Source organism: Mytilus galloprovincialis, chromosome 10 (assembly GCF_965363235.1).
Source record: "Mytilus galloprovincialis chromosome 10, xbMytGall1.hap1.1, whole genome shotgun sequence".
Classification (NCBI taxonomy): Eukaryota; Metazoa; Mollusca; class Bivalvia; order Mytilida; family Mytilidae; genus Mytilus; species Mytilus galloprovincialis.
In genome coordinates, this window is record NC_134847.1 from 41,290,515 (window position 1) to 41,314,880 (window position 24,366).

At 32.1% G+C, this 24,366-nt stretch overlaps 2 protein-coding genes across 6 annotated transcripts in view; both read left to right on the plus strand.

Annotated features, from left to right (window-relative positions):
• Positions 1–24,366, plus strand: part of LOC143047584 (proteasome subunit alpha type-1-like) — a 331,701-nt gene that overhangs the window by 52,718 nt on the left and 254,617 nt on the right. The window lies entirely within an intron of this gene.
• On the plus strand, positions 173–24,010 carry LOC143047579 (uncharacterized). Of its 5 annotated transcripts, none has more exons than XM_076220679.1 (13): positions 173–252; positions 5,750–5,853; positions 8,498–8,713; positions 9,174–9,253; positions 12,984–13,106; positions 13,608–13,761; positions 14,606–14,823; positions 15,549–15,680; positions 17,456–17,567; positions 18,700–18,753; positions 19,785–19,961; positions 21,909–22,857; positions 23,786–24,010. In XM_076220679.1, exons 2-13 carry the CDS (start codon positions 5,775–5,777, stop codon positions 23,790–23,792), a joined length of 2,301 nt encoding a protein of 766 aa, XP_076076794.1. In that variant the 5' UTR covers positions 173–252; positions 5,750–5,774; the 3' UTR covers positions 23,793–24,010. The 5 variants fall into 5 exon arrangements, with proteins under 5 accessions (XP_076076794.1, XP_076076797.1, XP_076076795.1 ...); XM_076220682.1 differs by having other exon boundaries at positions 12,984–13,064; XM_076220680.1 differs by having other exon boundaries at positions 183–338.

Here is a 24,366-nt window from a genome sequence, read left to right on the forward strand (position 1 = left end):
TCCAATCGGAACAACTCGGCCTTTCTGGTTGCACGAAGAAAGCTATTGTACTGCGTAGCGAGAATGGCCGAGTAGTTACGATTGCTAAAAAGTCAGCATTGATCTAAAATAGCGGAATAAAAAACATGTCTTTTCCGTTAAGGGATTTTATTATAAAACGAAAATTTGATTGGTTGATAAACAGACCAGAAAATATCAATGCAGAACATGGCGGCGGAAAATTACATGCGTTAATGAAAGACTTTCCTCTAAGTATTAAGCTTTAATTTGACTTTAGAATGTATTCAATATATTTGTAGTTATTGTCCGTCTTCAAGCAAATTTCTTGCATCATCCTGGTAAATATGGAATTATGAAATAACATCTTGTTTCTAGAAACTAGCATGACATCACTACAAAGTATACGAAAATATATATTATTTCAGATAGCATCACATTCTCATTATGCTAATAAAAAACTGCAAATGTTCTGAAACTTACACAGTATTTATTTCAACTAAACAGAGATCAAGTTTGAATATGAGTGGTGTCACTTGCTGTTCTTGAGTTAGTGTTACATGTATGTCTCTGAAAATTGAATCTTTATTCTTACAATTTTATAAGATTATTTTAAATGTTAAGAAGTCAACTCCAAATTGTATTATATATGGAGAACTAGGTAGATATCCTATTGATGTATTTATTAAAAGTAGGATGATTGGTCTATGGAAAAGATTCATGTGTAGTAAGCAAGATAAGATTTCATCTATTTTGTATAAATTGTTATACACCATGCATAACAGAAATATGTACCATTCAGAATGGATACGTTGTGTTGAAAATACTCTAAATGAATGTGGTTGTTCTGAATATTGGTTAACTCAAAATGTGTCTAAATCTGTCAACCTAGCTAAGATTGTAAAGCAAAGGTTATGTGACCAATATAAGCAGAAATGGTGTGCTACTGTGTATGAATCACCTAAATGTCTCAATTATAGAATTTTTAAAAGAAAGCATTGTTTTGAAAAATATTTAATAGAACTTCCTACAGATTTAAGGAAATCTTTATGTAATTTTAGATGTGTTAATAATAAACTGCCAGTTGAAAAGGGCAGGTTTTGGGGAATAGCAAGAGATGATAGAATTTGTGATATGTGTGACTGTAACTCATTAGGTGATGAATTTCATTATTTATTCCAATGTTCTTATTTCAAAAACGAGAGGAAAATGTTATTGCCAAAAGAATTCACTACAAATCCAAATGTTGATAAATTTCATGCTTTGTTTAACTCAGACAATTATAATGTAATATTCAAAGCTGCAAAATTTTGTAAAATCATACTTTCTTTAGTAAAATGATTGAAGTTACTGTTTATATAATATGTTCGTCTTCCATATATTTGGAAATGTATATCATGTATATATGTTAACTTGTTCATTTAATCAACCTATTTTGTTATATTGTGTTATATTGTATTCAATTGTATTTGTTCACATACCCTGGTTAAGGGTCTTGAGAAATAAAAACTTGAAACTTGAATGGAATAAATAATGTTGAAGAAGTGTTTATAATGACAGCAGACATTTGTTACCTTATGCCTAGGTCACACATTCACAGATTTGGTGCTGTATTAGCTATGGACAAGATCCTGCATCATTCGTGGCAATCTGTATTAAACGTATTATAGCTGTAGTTAAACATAATAGTACTTGTTATATACTTGACAATATCAGTTTGCGACGTTAAGCGGTAGCCCGAAGCCTGTGTCTAGTTTAAATAAGCTCGGACTAGTTAACGTACACTGCAGATAGTCCGACCAGTCTAGTGCATATCTGTGTGCACTTTTTTAATCGTTAACGCAGAATGTCACTCAACGCCATCGATATTAATAAACTGATACTCTCTTCCTTGCAAAAATTCCGTAAACCAGTTTTGACGGTCTCCCTAATAACCGATTGTTCAAAATTAAAAAAAACTCAAAAACAGTCAGTACCACGTGTTTTGAAAATGTCAAATTTTGGTAATTATTGATTGATTTATGTTGCATAGACTGAATAAAATATAATCATCATCATAACAGAAAATAAAAAAAACATTGAACATTTTTGCATCGGAAGATATTAATTCGTAACTGCCTGCTTGACATCTTGTGTATTTTACACGATTGGTTATTAGGACGACTTCAGTGACTGGTTACCGTTAATTTTATGTAGAAGTGGAACCAGTTTTGTTTTCATTTCGAAAGAGTACACATAATTTTGGTCACAAACATCGTTCAATATACATGGCTTCACTGTCGGAAAGTGTGAGATCATGAAAGGCACCAAAAAGGCCGTCTCGCAAGTCCGACCAAGTTACGGAGGCTAAAAAAAATATGAGGATAATCGGGTCCGAGAATTTAAAACTCATTGGATGGACGGTCGTCCCTGACCCTGGCTCCAGTACGAGAATCTAGGATCATCTAGTTATGTTTTGTAGCTACTGTAAGGAGCAGGGAAAAGGAGGCAAATTTGTATCTGTATTTGTATTTGAACAGGAGTTGTTCAGCAAATTGAAAAATAATATGAAAAATTATGAATAATAATTTTTTAACTGATTGATTTTCTTCTTTTCTTGGTCTGCATCAGAAAGGATGATCTCTTTAACTTCCACCAAAGTCAAATTAGAATGAGAAATTAATTTAAACAAAATGTGATGGCAAGGGGTTTATATCTACATGTATACATTTATTTTACATGTATGTCTTAAATTCAAAGAAAAGATTCTTAAACAGTCTTGTCAACAGTTTTGAGAAGGTTTTTTTTTAAGGAAAGTAGAATTATTTATATTACATGGAGAAAAAACTATATATTTTTGAAAAGTTATATACACTTTCAGATACAAAAATGTAACCTCAGAATGCAGGAATTTACATCTAATATTCCAAAATTTTCTGGGGGGGGGGGGGGCATGCCCCCAAACCCCCCTAGTACTAAATAGTAAAAGAACATACAAATCTGTTTTAGTCCCTATCAAAACAGTATTAAGTCGTACTTATTTGAAGGCTCAAATGATTTGTACGGTTCATTCCAGAGAACTCAAAACTAGGACAGTTTCACCACACATTTGTTAAGGTTCCTCATAACAAATAAGCAAATGTTGCTGTATTTTCACCTCAAAAACTACTCTGTTCAGACTTGCCTGTGCAGTTTGGAAAGTTTTAAGGCCTGGCATCCACTAGATACAAAATGTATACAAAAGTTCAATGCATTTTGTGTTTCAGAAAGATAAAATCGTTTTTGGAATTTGATGGGCATTTTTTGCCTTCCTGCAGAAGGTGTAAAAATAAACAAACACCTGAATTGTATTTGATATACTGTCCACTCAATTACTACCTTTAACTCACCTATAGATGTGTAGAAATCTATTGTCCATGCCTATCAAAAACAATCAATACAATAGAAACCAGTTGTTACCTGAGAGGGAGCATCTCAAAGTTGTATCCCAACTGAGTTTATTTTCACACCTTCTGCACAAACAAAAAAGAATGCCCATTAAAATCCAAATTTTTTTTTATCTTTTTGATATGCAAAATACATTAAACTTTTATATATCTAGTGGATGCCAAGCCTTAAGACTTTCCCAGCCGTACAAGGAAGTCTGTACACAGATTAGTTTTTGAAGGATACAATACGATTTGTTACGAGTTTGTCACAGAACAGCACCATTTCATTACGTTGCAATACAGGTAGCAAGGGATCAGCCAGAATTCTGACAGTCTGCTACTGTTCACTACGTTACAACAACAAAAAGTATGGAGTAGATGGTGGACTAGGGACTGACTACCTATCCATGGCCATTATGAGCCCCTCAACACTGAATTTTGTGCAAAAAATCCAGATACATAAATTTAGATCTTTATAAGAATAGTCCCAAATATGTTTCAAGAACATGAAGAATTGCTACATGTCGTTAGTCCGAGAACCTCATAGCTACAGACAGACAGATAAATAATTTATTTAACAAAACAAAACAAAAATCTAAGATTCACAGCCATAAAGAAATGATAAATCACAACTAATTATAGAAATGATTTACAGCTTTTAGAAAATGTAGTAGTTCATACCATTTTGTTTCAGAGCATTCTCATTCATACTTAACCACCACCACCCCCCCCCCCCCCCTGCCCGGGCTGCCCCCCTTCACATGTTGTGCATACTAAACTGTGTCATTTCAAGAACCCATATCACTCCTGTCAACAAATGACCCATTTCTCAGGGTTTAGGCTAGGATTTTGAGGGCTTTAGTCACTTTTGCACGCTATTAAATTCAACCTATTTTTGTGTAACAACAAAGGACCAAGGATGTATATTACTAGCTTCATCTTTGACTTTGTCAGATTTTAACATGTTTAAAGGACTTATGAATGATTGGCAGTTATTGTATTTGACTGTATTGGCCCTTATTATGAAAGATTCTGACATGGGATCCAGAGATTTAGTTCACAATTTCTCTTCAGTGTGTTCTAGCCTAGGGGACATTCCTGATCAACAAAAGTTGGATTTCACAGCAGAAATGAACTTGCAATGATATATTTATCTCACTGCATAATCATTATTCTTATAAAACGTTGATATTTGGATAGCATTTCTATGAAGTTGGAACTACATGTATACATATAAAATCCTTTTTTGAACGACTGTATGGAGGTTGTAAACAAATCAAGAATAGTCAATAAATCACGTTTACTACTTTCGGTTTTAAAATGAAATGAAAACGGGAAGTGACACGTGGATAATAAATTCAAAACGAGTCCAGATTCATCAGGAAATGGTTATTTTTCGATTTAAATTCCTTTAGTTAAGAGTTAAATTTGTCTCTCTCATTTAATTTATATACTTAATGATTTTGTATTTTACGTTTTTGGTGTCTATAAATACATTGTAGTTAAAGAAATACTTTCACGCATGGGTAATATACAGTACAGGAAGCACCTGTTGATTCGTGAAAACATTGAACGTTTTAAATAAAGTTCTATATTTTAAATGGAAATAGTTGAAAGTTTTTGATGAAAATTTTTATGAAAAAATTCATTCCAATGACGAATCTACGACAAACAAACTTCAATTTGTGATCGTTTGGAAATATTGAAATGCAAATGTGAACTGTCTGGAGGGGGGGGGGGTAACAATTTTGATAAAATGACGCAACTATACTCCTGGTTGTTAAAATGCCGACTGACTGATTTCCCTGGGGAAATAATTATGATAGTCAATTATGAGGTTTATTAATAATTAATTGATTGGTGACCCATCCGATTGCGATAAGCTGATTAGTTGTAATCATAAACTTGTCAAAAACATAAAGACAGGTAAATTTATAGTATTTTAATGCAAAAATATTTGTACACTTTCAAAATTCAAGTGATGAAATTGGTTTTAAATACTTTCGTCAATGCGAAAATCGTTTCGTAAATTACGAAAGTGACGAGCGGTAGCAAAATCACTGATGTCTTTCATTATCAGCGGTAGTAACATCAAAACCTATAGTCATAACTGTTTTGCATCTGTATCTGCATTTTTGGTATCATCCGTGAGATTTAATCAGTAGATCCTGTGTGGTGATCTGTGAATGTGTGACCTAGTCATAAGCAGTGATCTCAATTGATGCAAATGTAACCTATTGGGATGTACATGTAGGAACATTCATCAGGACGATATCCTTCTTCACAATGTATATTTCATATGTTTAGTGACAATTAAATGTTCTATATTTTTTTCTCACTTTCAGATAAAATATTTTATACAAAGACATAATGTGGGCCAATCCATTTCCAGGGGGTATGAACCCCATGATGCAGCAATCTGCAATTCAAGGCATGCCTCATGGACAAGGTAAGCTTCTTTTAGTAGCAGTCTGCAAATCAGGGCATTCATTTTTAACCCCACCACATTTTTGAGCCTGTCCGGGAGTGTCCAAAGTGATGAGTCTTGTATGTATTTTAACAATGTTTGATTTTAATTCATTTATATATTTTGGAGTTAAGTATGACATCCATTTTTACTTTACTAGTATTCATTTTTATTAAGGTAGCAATACACAGTTAGGAAAAAAACTTAAAATTGACACTCATAATTTTTAAACACCCTCTTTCCCCTCCTGTCTAACAAAGAAGGCTTTATATGTGTGTTATGCATGTATATACTTATAGAAAGAGAATCTTCCATAGATTTGATTTCTAATAGTCATAAGGGTGAAATATAATCCCTCTTGGGTGTAACCATGGCAACAATCTGCTTTTCTTAGATACAAAATATAGCAAAAAAGGGGGGGTGAACATGTCACAAAAGTCTCCAAAATTTGGTCTATTGGAAAATTTCAATCAATTACAGTGATACCTTTCCTGAATCCATAGGTTTATATCTATCAAGTGGTCCAAAAAAAATCATATGCATTTCTGCTCGTTTTTCCATAAAATTGAATTGAAAAGATAGAGCGCAAAATCTTTGTTGATAAACACTACAATAATTTATGGACCTATACGGATAAGAAAATACGGACTGTCAATCATATAAATGGCCTATAAAACATGTTAAAAACAATCTAAATGTTCATATAAACCCACTAAGAAGGCTATATTATCATGATTATTCATCAATTATCTAAAAATCAATTTTATTGTACAAAAATTTTCATATTTAAAAAATTCACAGGGGCCATAATACGAAACTAAACTTCTAACTGTGTATTGCTACCTTAAGGATTAACATTTTTTTTCCAATTCCATTTTAAATGGATTTCTGTTTTCTACTAGCTAAAACGAGCAAATTGGCCTGCAGGCTAGTTTTGAAAATTGGTTCAGAAATGAATATTTTATGAAGGTTAGCAGTTGACACTGAAATGCAACAAAAAAGTGATTTTATGAAACATGCCATGTCAAAGTGCATTTTCTCCTTTTTTAGTCAAATTTCTAAAGCTGTACCTTCTAAGCCTGTCTTTTCTTGTTTAAAAACTTAAATTAACCTTAACAGTAAACAAATGTTACAAGTTAAAGCTATTTTAAAGCTCTAGAATGTCAATTTTGTTGTGTATTACCATACCAAAGCCTTGGTTAAAATAAGAAAATACTGAATTCATTTATAACAGCGGGAAAAAATTTAGGCTTAATTCATGCTAAATTGTGACTTTATACTTGCTAAAATAATAAATTTGATTTAGACGCATGAAAAAATATAAAGAGTTCCCTTCTAAGGTTTCTACATAACGCGCAATCTTCTTTTCCAAGGGGTAGCCAATAAAGTATCAATTTATGACGGAACCAAGTCTTTGAGTCAAAATGTCTATATTGGTTGCTAAGGACAATAAACAACAAAACTAACATATATTGTCATTCTAAAGGTTGTTTCTCCCTCAGAATTGTATCTATAACCTAATTATCAATAGATTTGTGGTATGATTTGTCTAAAAAAAAGCTATTCTTTGCTTTGTCAAATGCCATAAGGTAGCAATACACAGTTAGGAAAAAAACTTAAAATTGACACTCATAATTTTTAAACACCCTCTTTCCCCTCCTGTCTAACAAAGAAGGCTTTATATGTGTGTTATGCATGTATATACTTATAGAAAGAGAATCTTCCATAGATTTGATTTCTAATAGTCATAAGGGTGAAATATAATCCCTCTTGGGTGTAACCATGGCAACAATCTGCATTTCTTAGATACAAAATATAGCAAAAAAAGGGGGGTGAACATGTCACAAAAGTCTCCAAAATTTGGTCTATTGGAAAATTTTAATCAATTTCAGTGACACCTTTCCTGAATCCATAGGTTTATATCTATCAAGTGGTCCAAAAAAAATCATATGCATTTCTGCTCGTTTTTCCATAAAATTGAATTGAAAAGATCGAGCGCAAAATCTTTGTTGATAAACACTACAATAATTTATGGACCTATACGGATAAGAAAATACGGACTGTCAATCATATAAATGGCCTATAAAACATGTTAAAAACAATCTAAATGTTCATATAAACCCACTAAGAAGGCTATATTATTCATCAATTATCTAAAAATCAATTTTATTGTACAAAAATTTTCATATTTAAAAAATTCACAGGGGCCATAATGCGAAACTAAACTTCTAACTGTGTATTGCTACCTAAGAGGTCAGCTGAGGCCCACCTCCGTGAGCAGGATTTTCTCGCTGCATTGCAGACCTATTATTGGCCCTCAGCTGTTATCTGCTCTTTGGTAATGTTGGTCGGGTTGCAATTGATGTCTCTTTGAAATATTCCCCATTTCCATTCTCAATTTTACCTAATGGTTAAGGCCAGCTTCTTTTAACCTGTTTTCAAAGCATTATATATTAAGGGGTATTTTCATTTATTTTAATTTCATGTATATTAACAAGAAAATTTCAACAAGGGTGTACATTTCTTCTTATATTCAGGTAAATGGTTTTGATTGATTATAATAGTATACTCAATATACAGTTGAAGCTTGAATTGAAATAATGGATTATTTTTTTTATTTTGACAGTTGATTGGGCACAATTGGCAAAACAGTGGATACAACATAAAGAAACAGCTGACAGCAGTCAACCAAACCATGGCGTTGTTGACCTGGCACAACCCCCTCCTCCTCCACCTCCTATGCCTCAGAATGATGATATGGAGGTGGTGAATGAAGGGGAGACCTCCCAAGATTCTAACAGCAATAGTATGTATTCTGGAGGAAACACAGAACCGACATATAGTATGTATCTTAGCTTCATTATTTTGACTGTCGTGAAAATGAAATAATTTATTTTCAAAAAGTTTGTAGAGATTTGTTAATGTTGTCAACAATCTCATTGAAATACAGACCTTATAAGTCCATGCTTTTCTTGCAAAAATCGTACACATCACACATTAAATTATGCAAATTAGAATAAAAGTAAGAAGAAGATATTTTATTGCTAAATAAGTTATTATTTTATTCTCTATGACCTAATAGAGCAATTAAATGACATTAAATTCAGATTACTTATAAACTTTTGCTACATGTATATAATTATGATATGTGTGTTGAGTTTATACAAAATAATTCAATCTTGATGCATCTTTGGACTCACCAGTTTTAATGAGGACCCTGAATATATGTATAAATTTTAATATTTTTGCTTCCTTGTCTAGATGTTGTCTTGTATTTACCAATAACCATTAATTTTTTTCAGCATACCCAGGTCAAACTGGATGGAATTGGAACACACAATGGAATGCACAAGGTTGGAGCGTGCAGGGTGGAGAAAATAAGGTATTAATCCTCATGATGAAAGCCCAATTTGCTTTAGTTTGGCTCGATTTACCTGGCTAGCTAGAAACACCAATCATATATTTTTATGCGACCGCAAAAATTTTTTGGTCGTATATTGGTATCACGTTGGCGTCTGCGTCGTCGTCGTCCAAATACTTTTAGTTTTCGCACTCTAACTTTAGTAAAAGTGAATAGAAATCTATGAAATTTTAACACAAGGTTTATGACCACAAAAGGAAGGTTGGGATTGATTTTGGGAGTTTTGGTCCCAACATTTTAGGAATTAGGGGCCAAAAAGGGCCCAAATAAGCATTTTCTTGGTTTTCGCACTATAACTTTAGTTTAAGTAAATAGAAATCTATGAAATTTTGACACAAGGTTTATGACCACAAAAGGAAGGTTGGGATTGATTTTGGGAGTTTTAGTTCAAACAGTTTAGGAATTAGGGGCCCAAATAAGCATTATTCTTGGTTTTCGCACAATAACTTTAGTATAAGTAAATAGAAATCAATGAAATTTAAACTCAAGGTTTATGACCACAAAAGGAAGGTTGGGATTGATTTTGGGAGTTGCGGTCTGAACAGTTTAGGAATTAGGGGCCAAAAAGGGGTCCAAGTAAGCATTATTCTTGGTTTTCGCACCATAACTTTAGTATAAGTAAATAGAAATCTATGAAATTTAAACACAAGGTTTATGACCATAAAAGGAAGGTTGGGTTTGATTTTGGGAGTTTTGGTCCCAACAGTTTAGGAATAAGGGGCCCAAAGGGTCCAAAATTGAACTTTGTTTGATTTCATCAAAAATTGAATAATTGGGGTTCTTTGATATGCCGAATCTAACTGTGTATGTAGATTCTTAATTTTTGGTCCCGTTTTCAAATTGGTCTACATTAAGGTCCAAAGGGTCCAAAATTAAACTTAGTTTGATTTTAACAAAAATTGAATCCTTGGGGTTTTTTGATATATGCTGAATCTAAAAATGTACTTAGATTTTTGGTTATTGGCCCAGTTTTCAAATTGGTCCAAATTGGGGTCCAAAATTAAACTTTGTTTGATTTCATCAAAAATTGAATAGTTGGGGTTCTTTGATATGCCAAATCTAACTGTGTATGTAGATTCTTAATTTTTAGTCCCGTTTTCAAATTGGTCTACATTAAAGTCCAAAGGGTCCAAAATTAAACTAAGTTTGATTTTAACAAAATTTGAATTCTTGGGCTTTTTTGATATGCTGAATCTAAACATGTACTTAGATTTTTGATTATGGGCCCAGTTTTCAAGTTGGTTCAAATCAGGATCCAAAATTATTATATTAAGTATTGTGCAATAGCAAGAAATTTTCAATTGCACAGTATTCAGCAATAGCAAGAAATCTTCAATTGCACAGTATTGTGCAATAGCAAGAAATTTTCAATTGCACAGTATTGCGCAATAGCAAGAAATCTTCGATTGCACAGTATTGTGCAATAGCAAATATTTTCAATTGCACAGTATTGCGCAAAAAGCAAGAAATATCTAATTGCACAATATTGTGCTTGCTGCACAATATTGTGCAATAGCAAGTATTTTCAATTGATTCGAGTTATCTTTCTTTGTCCAGAATAGTAGTTGAATCAACTTAAATCACTGTTTTTGTCGAGCCTGCAACTTTTGTTGCAGAAAGCTCGACATAGGGATAGTGATCCGGCGGCTACGGCGGCGGCGTTAGCTCACTTCTTAAAAGCTTTATATTTTAGAAGGTGGAAGACCTGGATGCTTCATTCTTTGTATATAGATGCTTCATGTTACGAAGTTTCCGTCAGTCACATGTCCAATGTCCTTGACCTCATTTTCATGGTTCATTGACCACTTGAAAAAAAAGTTCAAATTTTTTGTAATGTTGAATTCTCTCTTATTATAAGTAATAGGATAACTATATTTGATATGTGCGTACCTTGCAAGGTCCTCGTGTCTGTCAGACAGTTTTCACTTGACCTCGACCTCATTTCATGGATCAGTGAACAAGGTTAAGTTTTGGTGGTCAAGTCCATATCTCAGATACTATAAGCAATAGGGCTAGTATATTCGGTGTATGGAAGGACTGTAAGGTGTACATGTCCAACTGGCAGGTGTCATCTGACCTTGACCTCATTTTCATGGTTCAGTGGTTATAGTTAATTTTTTGTGTTTTGGTCTGTTTTTCTCATACCATATGCAATAGGTCTACTATTTTTGTTGTATGGAATGATTGTTAAGTGTACATGTCTAGCGGGCAGATGTCATGTGACCTTGACCTCATTTACATGGTTCAGTGGTCAAAGTTAAGTTTTTGAGTTTTGGCCTTTTTATCTAATGCTATATGCCATAGGTCAACTATATTTGGTGTATGGAAATATTTTATGATCTTTATGTCAGTCGAGCAGGTTTTATTTAACCGTGACCTCATTTTCACGGTTCATTGCACAGTGTTAAGTTTTTGTGTTTTGGTCTATAAGTAATGTGTCAACTATATATGTTGTATAAAAGCATTGTTAGCTGTACCTGTCTGCCTGGCATGGTTCATCTGACCTGGACCTCTTTTTCAAGGTTCATTGGTCTTTGTTTAGTTATCTTGGTTAATGTTAAGTTTATGTGACAGTTGTAATAAAGCTTAGGACTATCAACATAATATCAATGATTAGTATAGAAGGCGAGACATTTCAGCGTGTGCACTCTTGTATACAATATACAATGTATATTCACTTTTACTACCAACTGATAAATTAAAACAATCTTTACCATTCAGTGATAACAAGTACCTTTTGTTACATTTTAATATTTTATGATGTATTTTAATGAGTAGTTATTGTTGCAAACTCCATTAGAAATTTGAATTGAGATCAGTTTTGGAAAAAGGGAAAGGGGGATGTGAAAAAAAAGGGGGGGGGGGGTTAAATTTTTCTCATTTCAGATTTCATAAATAAAGAAAATTTCTTCAAACATTTTTTTGAGAGGATTAATATTCAACAGCATAGTGAATTGGCAAAAAAAATATTTTAAGTTCATAAGACCACATTCATTCTGTGTCCGAAACCTATGCTGTGTCAACTATTTAATCACAATCCAAATTTAGAGCTGAATCCAGCTTGAATGTTGTGTCCATACTTGCCCTAACCGTTCAGGGTTCAACCTCTGCGGTCGTATAAAGCTGCGCCCTGCGGAGCATCTGGTTGGTTTTATAAAAGGAGATGTGGTATGATTGCCAGTGAGATAACTATCCACATAACTGGAAATGATATGGATTTAATCACTTATAAGTCTGTATAGCCTTTATCAATGAGCAAAATCCTTACTGTATTGTCAGCTATATAAAGTTCCTACTTGATGATTTGATATGAGTCTAATTAAGAGATCCTTACTTGTTCAGTGTGATGAATTTAAAAAGGTTTGAAAAACAAAATTGTTATAAAAACAACTGTGTCTAAAATCTAACTATCATTATAGATTTCAGTTATCAGTTGACCTCTGACTTGTTGGCAAAGGGAAATAAATGTTTTTAACTTTTAACCAAAAACTATTTAAAAAAAAATCTCCCTATTTGTAAGTTTTTGCTGCTACTATAGTATACAAATTTATCTTTTTTGGTTCTGTATGAAGAAACTGAGGAATCAAAATACTTACAATTACTTAAATCTTTAATTTAATAATATAGTGTATGGTTAGCAACAGCACAAATTAATGATATGTATTTTGAATTAATAAAATTTATTCTCTAGGATGAAGGTACATTTGAGTATAGTCATGGTAACTTTGGTGAACAATTTGAATACAATCATGGTGGACAATTTTACGATCAGGTATTTCAGTCAGATAATAATGGAGAACAGCTGTATTATCAGGTTAGCCTTTCGTTTGTGCATTTATGTGATGTTGAATTCATAGCTGTTGTAGACCCTAAAACTGTAAGAATTATTAAAAAGGGAGATAATAAAATATACCCTTACTATTGCAGGGTTTGCCGTATCATTGAGTTAAGTTTATGTAAAGTTCTAGTTTCATGCAGGCGCGAAGGCAAACTCGGATTGACAACATCAGTGAATAACCAGAAATAAAACAACGAATCCAAATTTGTTTAAGAAAAACTGAACTATAAGAAAAGATGCATGCTAAAGAAATAATTTATCTAACATAGACACACCTGCTTACATATAAACTTATATATATATATAACTTTATTTTGTATATACAAATTTAGTTCGTACAGGTTCGGAAAACATTTGCATAATTTGGCACAGAATAAGAGAATGGAAAAATTAGGAACAAAAACTAAAAATACTATTGGAGTAATCATCAAAATGGAAAAAATTAGATATGATTATAGGTACCATTTATTTTTATAGGGTGACCAAGGAGAATATAATAACCAGTACTGGAATAGTGAGGAACAAGATAATCATCACTATCACCGCCCACGTAGGGATCGTAATAACCGACGAGATAGGGAGAGGTTTAGACACAATGAAGACAGCAATCCACCTGATGATTCTGGACTTGGTTTGTTTATATTGGTCTTATAAATGACAAATACTTTGTACACGTAAACTCAACAAAATCTGTATCTTAGATACTGGTTAATTATGAATGGCAAATACTTTTGTACATATAAAATAGAAGATGTGGTATGTGCCAATGAGGCAACTCTTCAAAAAGAGACAAAATGACACAGAAATTAACAATTATAGGTCATCTTATGGCCCTTCAGCAATGAGCAAAATCCTTACCATATTATAGTCCACTATTAAATAACCTGAAATAAGAAATGTAAATCAATTCAAAAGAGAAAACTTCATAAAATCCCCACCTCATACACTGGTCTACTTGTTTATATATAAACTTTCTGATGTGGATTTTCTTTATCAAATATTCAGGAAATGGACAAAATATAATACTAGTTTTAAAGCAAGCAATCATTACAAATAAAAATGTTATTGCTTATGACATAAACACGACAAGATGTACAATTATACAAAGTTATGGAAATACATCAATGACAAAAGATTCAGCACAAATAAAAACTTTGTATGTATATATATCTTTGCCTTACATGACAAGGTAACACTTCCCACTATAAAGTTATGTTTTTATATAGCAGATGTGGTTGAGTGGTCTTGAGGCTTAGCCATTGGTGCTGTAGTGTATCTAAGGTGTGAGTTCAAATCTGGTTGGACATCCATATGTCAGCAAAAAAATCTAATTCTAACACTGTTGGGTTTACTTTTCAGACATATATATAAAAATATATTTGTTATAATGAGCTTTAGTATAGAAATGCAGGGTAATCGTATGGTTCAGATGTGTTTGAATATTGAATACATCTTACTCTTAATTTAATGTATAGATGCAGCCAAAAGAAAATCTTTACCAGCTTGGATACGAGAGGGATTAGAAAAAATGGAGAACGAAAAACAGAGAAAGATACACAAGGAGAAAATGGATTTGGAAATACAAGAAGAAGAGAGGCTGAAGGAGGAAAGAGAGAAAGCAGCAAAGGAAGCCATCATGGCTCAAAAAGAGGGTAACGACTCAGAACCTACATTGCCCAAGAAAAGTCGATTTGTAAGTTTATCTAACTCGACTTGTAAATAACATTTGAGAATCCATCATTTGTATTATAAATTACTATTGTGTCAAGATTAGATAAGATTGTGTTCCAAAGCAAATTTGAAAAGAAATGTGGAATCAGAGCAGTGTAATTGAAATGTGTATTGCTGATATTCATAAAGAAATAATTTATGATGTGTAGTCCTTAATGACACTAAGGGAGATATGCCAATTACATTAAACATTAGGAATTAGAGAGAGATAATTTAAATATAAACATCAGTAAGTGATGTCTTACCAATGCTCCAGCTAGAAATTAAACGGCAGGGCAGGTTTTTTTTAGGTAGAAGAAAGGATACGTTTCAATTTTTATAAAGTACATGGACAAAACCATGCAAGGACATTTTAAAACAAGGGCTAAGGGAACCGAGGGTCAAGGCCCTTCTATTTTGGATTAACGAGACCACTGTTCACATTTAAAAATCCTCAATTTCAATCAAAAATGATTTTGAACAATACTTCTATGGAACACCTTTGTATATACAAAGCTTCATATGTAGAATTGAAGCAACTTTATAATGACAAAGTAAAGATTTCATCTGAAAGTCCTTGCTTGAAAAAATTCATAGTTGTAAGTTCAAGCTTAATAAGAATATCTCTTTTAGAAAAAGAAAAAAATCCAAACTAAAAAAAACAGATTTTAGTGATCTATTCCTACTGTTTTATTTTATTCATTTTAGGACTCGGATGATGAAGCCAGCGACAAATCTCCTTCACCAAGTAAAGATAGGTCACCAGAACCTAGTCCTATAAAGAAAAGGAGTCCTTCACCAGATGAATTTAAAACTGAGGAAGAAAAGCAAATGGAAATGGTAAAGAGGAAATTGTTAAAAATACTCAATTAACTTGAATCTCTATATATATTTAACCTTATCTCCTTTTTCTCCAAAACAAATGTCCAGTGAAAGTAAGAGGTGCATAAAAGTGCATTACATTTCAGATAAAAAAAAACAATGTTATAAATTAACATACAGTGTTGTAAATGACTGCCTTTTGTCTTTTGCAAAAGCTTTAAGATGCACTCAAGTATACCTGTATTAGATCAACCGTAAAAATTCTGTCTACGGTTGATAGTGCACTCGGGTTTCCTAAAACAAGAAATCTTAAAGCTATGTAAAAATACAAAAGAAAAGAGTTTTGAGATATTTTGCCATGAACATGTGTGAAATATTTGCCTCTGGATGTTTAGCAACCATTAACCAATGATATGTTGTCAATGAGGCAAGACCAAAGCACCAGTAAGAGAACATCTTCAGATCATACTTTAATTTTCAACTCCATGCAATGGTTCACACCACATTTCAGATACAGGTTTTTAACCCGAAGTCAACTATCAAGTTAGATTTATTTAAAGTTAACTAGATGAAAGTAACAAAGCAACATCAGTGTATTGAGTTGTTTTTAACTGAGGGCTGTTCCAGAAAATACTATGTCCCCCCCAGGGAAGGCAATTTTTTTAAATATTATGTGGGTGGTTGTATTTGAAATACCAAAATGCAAAGGGAGTGCTGTTCTAATTAAATTTTATTTCTGTGGGTGGTGGGGGTTAAAAAAAAGTGCCTTCCCTGGGGGGGACATAGTATTTTCTGGAACAGCCCTGACATGAACGTTTGTGCAAATAATTGAATATGTAGAGAAGGACTGTAACACATACAGTGTATAACACATACAAACCACTTGCTATACATGTACAATGTAGCACAAATAGTTAAAAAAAAAAAAAATAACAGATACACATGTATGCATAAAATAAAAAACAAAAGCAAAAGCAAAAAGCAAGAAATAAAAATATTCTGTTGTATCCATTTAACAATATCATGGAGAAATATATTGTTAATATACAAAGTTCTAAAATACAGTTTGGTATACTTAATTATGGTTATCAAATTTCACTAATCAGGGCTTCCAGCACTTTGTTATCAAGTTTCATGGTATACCCTGTTATGCATTTTCAGATTTACATGTACTGCTCACATCAATTTCCTGTTTACTGAATACTCGCATGATACATGTGATAGCCATGTATAAATAAATGAGATTCAGACAGCAACACAAAAAAACAAAAAACCTTAGAACTTCCAAGAGATCAACGGACATTCTTCTATATAATGTGCCGACATCTTAATCTTTTTGAGTCTTAAAATAATGTGAATCAAAATAAAATACTATCAAAACATCTGTCATGAACATTGTGATCAACAGCAAGTTTTTCAAATGTCAAAAGCATTAAGGCTTGATATTTCAAAGTTGATTCCAGATTGATTGATTGTTGGTGTTAAATGCCACTTTCAGCACAACTGGCTATATTTTTACGGCCAGCTTAAATTGGTGGAGGTAGCCAAAGTGACGAGAGAGAACAACATAGGGAAGCCGAGGAAAACTTATAATCAGAGTCAATTTAGATTTAAGTTACAGCATGCTGGGTTTAAACTCCAAACTGCAGTGTTAACAGGCTAGTGGTACATTAGATGAAGTATTTAGGCATATCAACCATTGAGTGTCCATATGATTAAGATAATGGAAATAAAGAATTGTATGATAAAAATTGTAAAAGAACTTAACCCTATGAGTACATTTTTCTTTGCAGATGATCAAAGTGAAAAAGACCTTAACAGAAGTATTATTAGATGTGACTAACAGTGAAATACAGGAAATAGCTAGAGAAGTCTTCTCTAAGGCTAAAACTAAAGCAGCTAAAGGTACTCATTGGTTATAATAACAAAACCTTTATCCTGGAGGCAATTTGACCTGATTGTAAATGTCTTCTTATAATTACATGTGCAGAGTTTATAATCATCATGGCTAAAGAAAACTACAAAATTTGTACCCAGTGAATACATTTTATTCTGCACTATCTTTTTTGTACAAGACATTTTAATGTGACAATTAAGTGATAGGTGGGATGCAAAAAAAGTCATCAAGATTTAGTAGTTCTATGTCATGATTCAGTATTCAGAGCACTTAAATATTTGCTCGAAAACATCAAATCCAGTATTTGAGGGGTTGAATTTTGAATATAATATTGCAGGAACTTACAATGACCACAAACCAAATGTGCAAAAAATGTTTGTTTAGATTTCAGTTCCTATCATTACAGAGTAAACATTCAAAGGTTATTTTTTTCATTCAGCTTTGTATGTAATCGTTTGTTTTGATGTCGTTTAAATGTGTAAATCTGAGCTGATTTTCGTACCTGTTGTCCTTTTAAAACAGTGCATATCATAGTTATTTCTGTCGGCATATTTGCAAAACTGTTTTAAATATTTTAATTTAAGAAGAGATACATTTCTGCTGCTGGTTGTACATTGGTACATCCTTTCTCTGCCGAAATCCAAAAAAGGGATAAAAAAAATCTAAATGAAAATGAAAATTTTGAGAATTGTATTGCTTTTATTCATTGAGATATATTATAATAAAAGTTGATTGAAAATCTCAGGTCGCACCAAGTCCTGATTAGTTTATAGGTATTTTATCATACACAGGACTGGCAGGTATGCTTTTTCTAGGAAAACTTATGTGTTGTAAGTGACCAGATTTTTTCTCACCCATAATTTCCTAGTTTGTTTTATGAAAATGATAAACTTCCTTCATGTAAAGTTGTTTCCAGTATTATTTATAGCAAATTGTTCAAAATCTATGCATACTTAAGTAAATGTGAAAAATGGATAATGATTCATACTTTGTATTGTGTGTTGTAACTATGTTCATATATTAATCAAGATTTGTATTACAGCATTTTGGAGAAGAAAAAAAGTTACCTTGATTTGTAGGGGATTTTCTACTTTCACTTTCACTTTGGAGACTAATCATATTTCTCTATAATTATAAAAGCTCCAGCTAAGCAGCTTGCCAAGTCCACTGCTTTAGCCACCATCACTGGTCTTGGTAAGTAATATTCTAATTTTAGATTTGTCCTTGTAATGTAATAATAATTAGTTGCAGTTGGTATTATGATACGAACAATTAATACAGGGAGGTATATTTCTTAAAGACTTTCTAAACATATGAATTCCTCCCTTGAATCTTCTGATATTTGAGTGACAGGAAATTCCATTGCATTAGATAAAAGATATCACATATTTCACAGATAATATTTTTATAAACTCAGAATATTATGTAACAGTGTATTTTTTCTTCACTTTTGGTTTATTAAAAAATATCAAGCAGAAGTCAAATTTAAAAAGGAATGTTCCAAAAAGTATCTACTCGAAGATGGGAGGCACTCATATCTATAAGATATAAATTTGGTAATAATGAGTAAAATAAAAAAAATTCTAATGCAAGTGCCTCCCATCCAAGTCCCTAATGCCTAAATGTGGAATAGCCCTTACTGTAGTAGGACTTAGCTCAAGAAATGTTTTCATCTTTTCTGAAACGTCACATGATAACTCCTTTAAAATAACTGGTACTGTGGATTCATTTTAATTTTATTATCACGTTTACTGATTTCAGTGGATTAAGGACAATTTAAAATTTTGCTGTTTACATATATCTTATCTGCATACAAACATATAAAAAATTTGAACTTATTTGAACAATTGAATTCATGATTCACCTGTAGCTACGAAATCCACCAAAAATTGTAACAAATAATAATGAGTCCACAGTATTCAAAATCTAACTGATATTCAGATTTAGTACTTGATTAATAATTATACAGTGTAACCTGCCTAATCGGACACCTGAGTATAATATTTTATGCAACATCCTGACTATCCGACACATTTTTCTGGTTCCAAAATAAGCCTTTCCTTGCAGTAAAAACCTGGGTATTCCAACACCCTGCTTAATCCGACATTTTTTTCTGGTCCCCCAGTGTGTCGGATCACACAGGTTACACTGTAATATAAGTTGAGTAAAGTTATGGAAAATATAAGGAATGTGCTGTATTCAGTAGTTTTCTATGTCCCATTTAGGACTAGGCTATGGTACAGATAGTGAGGATGAGGATGATGATGATGATAATGTAGATGGTAATGACAATGGTGGTGGCGGGGACTCAGATGCTGAGTTAGAGGCATCAATCAGACGAAAGAAAAGAGAGTTTGCAGAAAAGATGAAGAACCAGGCAATCTATATGGAGGACGAAATTGGTAGGTTAAAAATTGCTTTTGAATCAGAAGAATAAAATTGTAAGACACATTTAAAAAAACTGACATGACGTTGTTTGATTGTTAATAATGTTAACAAGGAAATACTAGAGGAGATTTATTCAAGACAAATGCTACTCGGTCTGAATAAAGCTTTTACAATAGTTTTAACTTTAAAAGTTTGAAATTAGAAATAGGAAAATTCAAAAAATAAAGTTATTAAGAAATGAAAAGAACACTATGAATTTTATTCTTCCGAAACAATTATCTGAATTTATTTTCATCTGGAATGCTAAGAGCTAGATATTTGTAAGCCAAGAATGTATAATAACAGAAACAGTTAAAGTGATATATGACCGAAAGATAATAACAAAATCTATCAAGTTTTACTTGCCTAAAAAAAATAATCACAATTAGATAATACATCTTAATCATGTTATTGAGTTGAAAATGTATTTGTCAAATATTCCCTGTCAAATATTCCCTGAATACTAAAAGAAGATAAATTGATATTGAATAGTAACTGATTATATCAATTGGGCACATAACAATATATAGTATTGTTTACATCCACAATTCTCACATAACAATATTTGGAATAAAAAGATTTGGTGTACTTATAAATGTAGTTGATATCCTTTTTTGAAAGATTTTTTACACCAGAAACGCATTAACAAGTCTTTGACAAAATGACATCTCTTGACCTTTAAGTGCATAGTGTCTTGAATACATTGTCAGAAAGTAATACAAAAATATTATTCTGAAGTGTACTATGGGTAATTGAATCTGTGCAATTAGTTTCAATACAAGAAAAATAGCCACAAGTTATGGTATAACATTGAATGTGTTTTATTTTGATTTACCTATTAGATGCACTTATGAAGTGTAAGTTGTTGAGCTCGAAAAGATCTGTTGATGGTTAATCTGTATAATTGAAATAATAATATTTGTTTTTTTAGATGTGGGTAGAAAGTAGTGAATTTTACAATAAAAACAAATAAAAGCAAATATGCACAAATGTAGCAAAAACTAAGGAAAGAATTGAGGGCAAAATTGAAAAAATGGAGAGTTACAGGAGTCGAAAAATCCTTATCAGATAAAAAAAAAAAAAATAGATAGAAAAGCAGATATTTAATGGTGTAGACAAAGCATTGGCAAGTGCAAATTTGAAGCACACAAAATGAATCCAGACTTGTGCATCCTTTTTAGTATTAGCAAATCTCTACAATATTATGAAATGGACACAAATGATGAAAGTTTAAAGTAGCAACCCATGAAAATCTGATAGCCCTAAACTGGTGAAAAATACACAATCAAACAGGGAAAGCAGTGTCCATTAGTGTAATATACTGTGGATTCATTGATATTTTGGTGCATTTAGTGGTTACAGGTGAACAAACATTCAAATGTTCAACAGAGGTCAAATTTTCTATAGGCTTGTGTACAGAAATTTGTAAAAACATGAAATCAGCATTCATAAATATAATTTTGTTTCCTTAATCCATGATTTTTTTACCCACTTAATGAATGGCTATTATCTATTTTGAATTTATTGAACCATAAAACTAATTTTTGACACTTCACTTTGAATAATCCGCGAATTTCTATCAAAAATAAGGCTCAAAGAACTTTTTATATTATTTATATTAACAATAACAACGTACACACATGTTGGCTTATGAATACACAACGTCAGAGTGGGCGTGTCGCCATCAAAATTGACAACATTGAAAATAAAACTAACAATTTTAACCAATCAGAAGACAGTAAAAACAAGAAATTTATTTATACTATAATAAAATGAATCCACAGTATTCAATCATTTATCTTCAGGTCTACTGTTAATATTAAATTTAAACGCTTCGTACATACCTGGTTTAAAATAACACTTTACAAGTTAATTTTTATTGCTTATACAATTGACAATTATTTAAACTATTGTTTTTTCAGAACCCGAGACACCAGCCTATTTAAAAAACCCTATCTCTGAAAAGAGTAGTAATCCATTTGAAAGCAATTATAGTGAAATTCCAGGATTAGAAGTTCAAAAGGAGGAAAAAGAACCTCCAGCAAATCATGATAAATCCAAAAAATCTGGGGGCAAATCAAAAGAGAAAAAAGTGAAAAAAGATAAGGGAAGGGCTGTGGGTTCTAGTGAAAGTTCAAGTTCTGGGACCACAAGTTCAAGTTCTTCTGACTCTTCCAATTCAAATAGTTCTTCCAGTTCAAGCTCAAGTTCTAGTTCAGATTCTGAATCAGAATCTGAGAGTAGTTCAAATGCAAAAAAGAAAAAAGCAAAAAAAATACAAAAAGTACAGAAAGTACAACAAATAGAAAGAACTTCAAGTCGAGATGAAAATGGTAAACGACATAGTAAAGACTATATTGAGGAATACAGTGACAGCAAATCTAAAAGGAGAGATAAAGAATCACGGACCCAAAGTAGGGAGGGGGGTAGGTCACATAGTAGGGAAAGGGACCGTCGAAGACACAAAAGCCGTAGTTATAGTAGAGATAGAGACTATAGTAAGTCACATGACAAAAGTCATCGGAAATCACATGATGGCGATCATAGAAGGCGGCATTCTAGTTACTTAGATGAAGAGGAATATAAAGTTCGTGAAAAACATAGTCACAGAGACCGTAGTTTGGAAAGGGAAAGTGATCGGGGGAAAGGGAGGTCTAAACGTTCAGAAAAATCTGAACGACATAGGGAAAGTAAGTCCAAAAAACGTAAGCGATCTAGGTCATACTCTGTGGAGAGTAATGAAGGTCGTAGTAAGCATAGGAAATCACAAAAGAGTCGAAGGAGTCCGTCGGAAGAATCACGATCAAGTAGGAGGAGAAAGGAAGAGCGCAGTGGTAAGAAGTCCAGTCGTAAACACCGGTCAAGATCAAGGTGGGAAAACTTTTATTATGTAACTTTTCTCATTATATATCAAGTTTTAGCCCTTTGTTTCATTGATTTAATTTTGTATATCAATGTTTTTGTAAAGAAATCATTATTGATAATTTAATAAGCAACACATTTGTCTATCATTAAAACCCATTCATCTCTAAAAGTCGGTGATATTATTCAGATAAATTTAAATTGTGTATGAAATATAGTTTTGATTTGCAGTTTTTGTACTTGTCTAAATATTGACAGTTAATTTATGTATGGTAAAATTGAGTTTAAATAATAATTCTTTTTTTTTTTGTAAATTTTAGCATACCTATAACTTAATCTTTTTTTGCTTTCCTTCATGGTCAGAGGTGGAGCAGGAATTTAAAATGAGAACTCTGGTCTCAATGATTTTATGATACATGAGGATTGACAATTTCAGAAAGTACTCAAAAGTACATTTTTAGCAGAAATTATAAATATGTTGTTCCTATATATGATTTAGCCTTTAAAGCTGGAAAAACATAACTTTTTAGATCATGAAGTATATGTTTATGGGAAATGCACAGAGAAATACTACATTACACAGTTTAGGCCCAATAAGTTATTAAGTTATGTTTTTGTTTGTTTGTTTGTTTGTTTTTCATAGTATTTTTAAAATTTCACCCAAGAATTTTGAATTTTTAAATATAGCAACTTCTTTGGTTTTATTTCTACATGTACAAGAAATCCTAGTTTAGGAATAGTATGGTTTCATATCTTTCAAGCAATTTATAATGGTAAGAATATGATACAAGGTTTTTAGTAATACCCTTGACAAAAGTCAGCTTTTCAAACCAAGCTTAAGGTATTGGGCTGATGAGAGAAAACCCATATAATGTTAATTTTAACAACAAATAGATTTTTTTTTAAATTTGAGAATTGTAAATCTTGTCTTTTTCAGGTCATAACAGTTATAATGGACAGTATTCAAAAGTGGAGTGGTAACAATACCAGCCGTTGGATTTGTATCAAATTATTTTCTAGATTTTTAGCCATGTAAATGATCAGTTAATATATCTTCGTGAATGACTGCAGTGACAGATGAGACGAAGACAATATGTGCACAACCAAAACTTATTCTCATTGTTCAAATTCATTTTGTACAATAAATTAATTTAAACATAGACTAATTTTCCTACACATGTAGTGTTTTATTGTTTGTACCAGTCATATATTGTAGTTGAGCTTTGAAGTAAAGGGTGTGCACTAGTATATATAAAAAAGAAGATGTGGTGAGGTTGCCAATGAGACAACTCAACACAAAAGACCAAATGACACAGAAATTAACAACTGTGGGCCTTTCAACAATAAACAAAGCCCTTACTGCATAGTCTGTTATAAAATGCCCTGAAATGACAAATGTAAATCAATTCAAACGATTTGATGCATAGTCGGCTTTAAAAGGCCTTGGAAAGACAAATGTAAATCAATTCAAATGAGAACACAAACAGTCTAATGTATGTTCAAAATAATGAATGAAAT

Excerpts from the sequence above, each read along its gene's own strand:
- LOC143047579 (XM_076220679.1), top strand. The coding sequence starts at position 5,775 with ATGTGGGCCAATCCATTTCCAGGGGGTATGAACCCCATGATGCAGCAA. Across the intron at positions 5,854-8,497 it reads AGGCATGCCTCATGGACAAG|TTGATTGGGCACAATTGGCA; the intron begins GTAAGCTTCTTT and ends TTATTTTGACAG. Across the intron at positions 9,254-12,983 it reads TGCAGGGTGGAGAAAATAAG|GATGAAGGTACATTTGAGTA; the intron begins GTATTAATCCTC and ends TTTATTCTCTAG.